At 33.0% G+C, this 7,687-nt stretch overlaps 1 protein-coding gene across 1 annotated transcript; it reads left to right on the plus strand.

Moving 5' to 3' along the window:
- The first annotated feature begins 1,868 nt into the window (after nt 1–1,868).
- On the plus strand, nt 1,869–6,854 carry LOC109338047 (phosphatidate phosphatase PAH2-like). Its single transcript, XM_019575183.1, has 11 exons — nt 1,869–3,158; nt 3,293–3,523; nt 3,664–3,737; nt 4,223–4,307; nt 4,575–4,661; nt 4,762–4,834; nt 5,583–5,626; nt 5,727–5,855; nt 5,953–6,051; nt 6,328–6,438; nt 6,569–6,854. The coding sequence occupies exons 1-10, from the start codon at nt 2,145–2,147 to the stop codon at nt 6,373–6,375; spliced, it is 1,884 nt and encodes a 627-aa protein (XP_019430728.1). The 5' UTR covers nt 1,869–2,144; the 3' UTR covers nt 6,376–6,438; nt 6,569–6,854.
- Nucleotides 6,855–7,687: the final 833 nt, after the last annotated feature.

Genomic DNA, 7,687 nt, shown 5'->3' on the forward strand with positions numbered 1-7,687 from the left:
AGAAGAAAGAAAGAAATAATTAATGTGTGAGGTAGTTAGAGATTAGAGAGTTAGAGATTCAATGAATTACACTCCATGTATATTGATTTCAAACCAATTGTTCAACAAGCTATTTATAGCAACTAAACTACCAACTAACAAAACAGATTTTTGAATAGTTTCCAAAAGTAGAAACTAAACTAACTAACTCATTCTAACAAAAATAACATATTACATTACTTAGGAAAAACTTATTGACTAAGAACATGAGGAAATAAGGACCCTCTCCATTAATAGAGAGACAAGTCATTGATTTTACATGTGTTTTTAATGGTAAAAATGTTATTATGTTAATATAAAAAGATAAAAAAATGTCTTACTATATTATTATTTCTTTTACTTTCAATTTTCAATGAGATATATTTTTATAAGAATAATGGATAAGTTTTGTAGGAGAGTAATATTATATTTTATTACTAAATTATCTCCTACATACTAAAAATAACATACGTTACTTATAAACGAATAATTAATAAACAACGTATTACTTTGTTATATATATCATTTTCTTATATAAGATGATTTGTATAAGAATATATTACTTTCTGTTGTAGAATTCCATGTTTTAAGCTAAATGACACAAATAATTATGAACTTTTGTTGTGAACTAATAGAGCTATCACAAAAATCTATCAAATAGGCCAAAAGAAAATTATGAAAAAATTAATTAACCAATGCCTAATCTATATATTGACATATCAAGTATCTAATTAAATAGTACCTGCTAAAGTATAGGACATTTTGGACCGGGAAAAACTTGGTACATGTTTTTTATAACTAATCATATCCTCTTTTGTTAGGATAAAGATCACCAGTCTCCGACGGTATCTCATTTTCTGTCTAAAACAATTATACATTGGCATATGGATAAAAGAAAAAATTTAAAAGAAAAAAGTAACAAAATAGGACACTCTGATTAGTTTGAGACATAGAATGAGACAGTATTTAAAATAAGTGATATCTATCCCATATCCAAGGGTAAGGATGAATGAATGAGAAATCACTACAATATAACACTACATGTAACCTTAGTATACAAGTTTCATACATAATCTATTTGTGAGCTTGAAAGATAGATTTTAGATGATAATGGAAAGAATAATAGTTAGGATCCTATCAGCAAATTCAAAAACAAAGAAAAATATAACTTTTAATGACATTTTAATCATTTTGGTTACAATGAAATTATATTTTTGTTAATAAAAAACAAAGAAAAAACATGCACTTATTTCTCCTCTTTCAATCATGAAATACATACAGTATAGATGATATTTTCATACATAATATATATTTTTTGAAGCTTAATAGCAATAATTCTGAACATGTCATGGTATTAATTAACCCAACAGAATAAGGTTTTAGGAATTAGGAAACTGTTGCTTGTGAATTCTGAATTCCTTAACATACAAAACATCAAACTCTGGAAATGCAAAAAGTGTTGTTATCATCCCATAGCGTGCATTGGACTTTATCAAAGTACTCATGAGATGTTGGTTTAGTTATGTAAGGTATTGTTAGATTCATAGGATGATTGAAAGGTCAATAGTTCAATTCCTATTAGCGACACTTGTTGATAGAGTTAGACATATGACCAGAAGAAAAAAGATTAGTTACTTATCAAAAGTGAGCTATACATTGTTATTACTGCATCAAGTTGTGCCCTATTCACTTCCAAGTTCCCTACACTCTATGAGTTCCCCCATTCATGTCACTTTCATGGCTTCAATATTTATGGGATTGGATTAGTTTATATCAAAAGTCAATAATAACCTCAACCTTAACCTTAAATATCTCTATTAGAAATAATCCAAACCTTTAAATATGTGTTTTCCATTTTAATAATTGTCACTGTTGTTTTGGCACATCCGAATCATTCAAACCGAATATTCTTTCAATTGGCGGTTCCTTATTTCACTTTTGTTGGTCGTTGCTTTGATCTCTAATCTCATGATCCATCTTATTTTAGGAAATTGATTCATACCCATATAATTGGAATTAGAAAAGTTTCATTTTTTGCAATCTTATTAAGGAAAACAAGACATACCCATTTTGGGTTTTCATTGAAATGATTGTGTGAAAGTTAGGATTTTGAATAATTGTTGAGGATGCAAGCGGTGGGAAAGTTGAGAAGGTACCTTAGTTCTGGTGCTTATAGGGTTTCAGGTCCCTTTCTTCCATTTGGTGGTGCTGTGGACATTGTTGTTGTTCAGCAGAAAGATGGGAGTTTCAAATCATCACCTTGGTATGTTAGATTTGGGAAACTTCACAGGGTTTTGAAGCCAAATGAAAAAATTGAGGTCAATATCAGTGTTAATGGTGTGGAACCTGATTTCCACTTGTATGTCAATCATAAAGGGGAAGCTTTCTTTGTCAATGAAGAAGATGAAGAATCCGTGTTGTATTCGTCATCTTCGGGTGATGAGATAGATGATGCCCAATCACCGGGTAGTAGGGTGCATTTCAGGTCTAAAAGTTATAACTTTGATTCAGACAAGTTGATTTCTGCAGCCCGGGTTGATGCTAACAATGGGAAGATTGTGGATAGGACTGGTTCTGGTCGTGCACGAATACTCGGACTTGTATTTGGGCAAAGGTCGTTTAAAGGGGGAAATGAAGATGGGGTAGAGTTAATGGAGCGTGCTGAGATCGCAGCCGACTTGTTGGAGCTGAAGTGGTCCACCAATCTTCCCTATGATCAACCACCTCATAGAGGCAGTAAAAAAGGTATTGGCAATAATATGGAGAATGGTTTATACCCAAGTAAAATAAAGGAGGAAGGTTGTTCTTGCAGTGGCCAAGATGACTTAAGTTCCAAGTCTAACTTTGAAGTCCCCGAAAAAACTGGCAAGGAAGAGAATGGAATAAACGTGTCATGTTTGAGCGCCGCGGATAATGTTGTGCAAAACGTTGCAGTAAATGAAATCCCGGTTTCAAGGAGGAGGGTTAACTTTGCAGAAGATGGTGAGTTTGTCAGGAATGGGAAGGACGTTGTGTATGATACCACCAGGCCTGATTTGCAATTACATGGAGAAGAGGTACAGTGCCTTCCTAGCGGAGAATGCGGACAAGTTCAAGACCATGCTGATGTCTTCGGCGCTGCAACTGGAGTGGTACCGGAGGTAAACTATACTATATTCTTCTTGATATGCCTATTGGAGCTTTTACATATAAACATGAATAAGCAAGACAGAACAAAAGTGTGATTGCTATGTTCTGTTTTGTTTGATACTGATACATTAAAGTTCTTCTTTAGGTTAGGGATTGTTCTCATTCTGATGTCGGTATGATGTATGATGTTGCGGATGCTGGAAACCCACACAAATTTCAAAAATCTCGAACAATCAATTTAGGTCGAACACGATGTTCAGCTAAGAAGCTCAGGGCAAAAACCCCAACATCTGAACAGCTAGCATCCTTGAATTTGAAGGAAGGGAGGAACATAGTTACCTTCAGTTTCTCTACAACTATGCTTGGCACGCGGCAAGTTAGTGATTATGGATTTTCTTGATTTTATCTTTATTACTTGAGTCTTACTTTTCCTTGCCTTTTATGTTTGTTTCTTTAAATGAAATCTCTCTTTTATTATTATGTCTATCTTATTTTATTTTATTGTTTAACTATAAGGTTGATGCTCGAATATATTTGTGGAAATGGAACACTCGTATAGTGATATCAGATGTGGATGGGACAATAACAAGGTAAGGGTCTATCATGTTTCGTACTAAATAGGAAATTGTTTTCCACATAAATATTATACTTTTACGATTAATGCTTCCTTTTTTTCTTATTTAATTCGATCTTGTCTTGTAAGACAAGACACTCTGTGTCTGTCAATAATGGAAAATTAATGGCTTGTTGACTCATAATATCTTGATCAATTTTAGCTGAGAAGGTAGAATTTCACGAGTTTCACATATTCGAGTAAGATTGGTTTTGTTGGAATTTGAACTGCATGATGATAGTAAGCAAGGAAGCAAGACAAAATGATACAGTAAAATGATAAACTTGTAGAAGTTGTTTTAATTTCCTTTCGGTCTTCCTCCAAGCACTTTCAGTATCCATATATATGCCTTCGCCACTTAGTGTCCATATCTTCGGCTTCTCTTTTGTTTTTGGCATTAGAGTTTCATTCTACTTCGTGGTGGTCGATGTTAATTTTATTCTCATATTTCATGTCTTACAGATCAGATGTTCTAGGTCAGTTCATGCCTCTGGTAGGAATTGACTGGTCTCAGACAGGTGTTGCACATTTATTCTCGGCTATCCAGGTTTGATTATGTTGTCCATGTGTTTAGATATTGTGAGATCACTACAATGTGAAAATATTTTGTTCCGTGGTTAAATCTATATCATACATGACTGCATGTGAGCAATGTTCATGAACAGGTGGGTTCAAAACAAATAAAGGCCACAAACTTGATGATTTCTATTTCGCAAGTTCAACCATTCTAATAACTGATTAATCTTATGATCTATTTTCTTTTGTTCCGTTTTTAATGAGGCATTGCTCCCATTGTCTATTTCACACTTTACAGGAAAATGGCTATCAACTACTTTTTCTCAGTGCTCGCGCAATTTCTCAGGCATATCACACCAGACAATTCCTATTCAATCTTAATCAGGTAATGCATAAGTTTAAAACTAATTTTAAATCTCAAGGACCTAAAAAAGATGACAAAAGAAAGCACTTTACATTATCCTATTTGTTTTGTCATAATGCAGGATGGGAAAGTTTTACCGGATGGTCCTGTTGTGATTTCTCCTGACGGACTTTTTCCTTCTCTATATCGAGAAGGTAACTAGACTTATCCTTCCTTCACATTTTTGTTGTTGCACTGTTCCCCTTCTTATTACTGGGCATTATAACTTTCCCTCCTCATTTGTAGGACTACTTATATTAGGCAATTTTTTGGTACAAAAAATTTTAGGTGGAGGGGAGGTACCTCCATTTCAAGGCCACTGCATACCAAAATCCTCAACAATGATTAACAGTGGTCTAATTTCATTATATTAAGTAGATGGGTGTAGAATTTGTATGCTGAAATTTGAACTTATATTTTCGGGGAAGAAACGCGCTCCATTCACTTCTCTATTTTTGTATCCATTTCGGTAATTAGTGTCCAGGGTTGGTAAATTCTGCTTGTGTGGTTGGTAAATTGTGTTTACTATTTACCAATTGAAGTAAAAGTTTTACAAATCCTTAGTATTAATTACCAAAATGAACAAGAAATGAAGAGAAGAAAATGGAGAGGATCTATGCATATTTTAGAGAGGGGAAGTAAAAGTTATTCAATCTATTGAATCTTATGAAACAAGCTTTCATAATTTGAATTATGGAGTCATTGTCATATACATACGATCATACATAACATTTCGACCATAATTTGCACATCAGACTTCCTTTTCAGGGGTTTCTTATATGATTCATTAGATATATAGTGTATAAATAAAAGTATGAGATTAATCAATCAAGGCTTTAAGTCTGGAATGCCCTGATTGTGCCTTTATAATATTTCGACGATGACATATTTCTTTATTTCCAGTTATCCTCAGGGCTCCTCATGAATTCAAAATTGCATGTTTAGAGGTAAGGTTCCCACTGTCGCATATTAAAGTTGATGCAATTTTAATATTTTCCGCATTGTCATCGTGTTATTTAAGATAAGTTAAAGTTTTAATTTATCCAGGACATCCGGGCACTTTTTCCTCCTGATTGCAATCCATTCTATGCCGGTTTTGGAAATAGGGATACAGATGAAATCAGTTACCTTAAAGTTGGAATCCCAAAAGGAAAGATCTTCATTATTAATCCCAGGGTAATAAATCTTTCATGTTATTTTAAAATATCTAAATGGTAAAAGTTCCAGGAATATTAAGGTTGTCAAACTTCCATCCTTCTGTTTAATTTTTCAGGGAGAAATTGTTGTAAACCGTTGTGTTGACACAAAATCATATACTTCTCTTCATGCTGTCGTCAACGGAATGTTCCCACCTACAAACTCATCTGAGCAGGTTTAATTATGGAGCTCTCTTTCTTATGTTTTTTCTCCTTTTTATATCAACTGCTCCTCTCCCCCGCAACCGAAAAAAGATGCAATGGTGGATTGTGCTCTGCATATTGGTTCCTCCCATAATTTAAATACTTATTTCAGCATGCTGGTTGATATAAAGATCTCGGGTGAACTTTTAAAATTTCTCTGGTAGGAAAAAAGTGAATCTGATGATAGAAGGATTTTTGTTTGTGAAACTTACTTTTTTGGCATTGTTGTTGCTGAATATTGGTTTCAGGAGGATTTCAATTCATGGAATTACTGGAAGGTACCCCTTCTATCATAAATATTTCATATCTTAGTCTGGTGTGGAATGGATGCATGCTGCGCCGCTCCCAGAATTATATAGGTAAGTTTGATTTTCTGCTGCACATAATCTGTTTAGACTCCATTGTAGGATTTTAACTTTCGTACTTTATACTCACATTATACCTTTTTAATTGGATTTCTAACTTGAGTTCTTCCTTTGATTTGATCAGAATTCTGAAGTTTTTAGGTGTATAGTATGATTACTAATTTTGAAGATGTGATGCACCAGCTAGAACATGAACCATCATAGATGATTTTTAAGTCCAAGCTATTATGTGATGAACACATTTATAGCATTATAGTATGTAATGTTTTTGCATGGCTTTTCATCCCATATTTTGTTTTCTATGGTGTATATGGATAATGATGCCTGCAAATCAGTTTCCTCAATTTTAGTTTTGGTTAATAATTAATGTGTACATTTGTATTACATCATAAGGAAAATGTTATGATGTATACTATTGTACATCATTATTATGATGTACCATTTGTACATCATTTTTGTGTGTTATGTAGAGCACATGATACAGTCTGTTATAAAGGTTGAAAAATGGTGTACAAAAACAATATGCACATTGAACAATTTATGTATATTATCTCTGCTGTCTATGTCCATGTTTCATTTTGATAAACTTTTTGCTACTAAAGTTTATGAGTAGCTAAGCTAAATTACCACAGCATCATTCTGTTTCTAACATGTACTGATGGATTTATTTGCTATAGATTACACTAGCAAATAAAGATTATTTAATGGAACTGATTAGGTTGTAGAAAGACAAAGACTGATAATATGTTTGTGTAAATGGAATAGAATAGAGAGGGATAGATATAACATGTAACAACTCATCAATAAAACTATAACATGTCTTCTCACACATCTTATATTCTTATTAAAAAAAGCACAACATACTCTCAAAAGAGGAAGGCCTAGTGCATAAGGTTTCTACCTACTAGGGTCTGAGAAGTATAGATGTATGTAGTCTTATCTTTGTTAATAAAAAGATTGTTTTTAGGATTTGAAATCATGATCTACAAGTCATGAGATAACAATCTTATCATTACATCATGACTCACAAGAAATACTCTCAAGAATATATAAACCTTTATAAATAAGGTTACTTTATTCCTCCAAATCAGTCACTCATTTGCATTATCTAATATATTTTCCTTATTTTAAGATTACGTGATTATTTGGAATCAGTCACTCCTCCTTTGCATTATACACATGACATTCTCTATATGCTTCTTGTATACACTCTGAACTAATAACACTCTTCTTTATACATTGG

The sequence above is a fragment of the Lupinus angustifolius genome, unplaced genomic scaffold (genome assembly GCF_001865875.1).
Source record: "Lupinus angustifolius cultivar Tanjil unplaced genomic scaffold, LupAngTanjil_v1.0 Scaffold_17_12, whole genome shotgun sequence".
Taxonomy (NCBI): domain Eukaryota; kingdom Viridiplantae; phylum Streptophyta; class Magnoliopsida; order Fabales; family Fabaceae; genus Lupinus; species Lupinus angustifolius.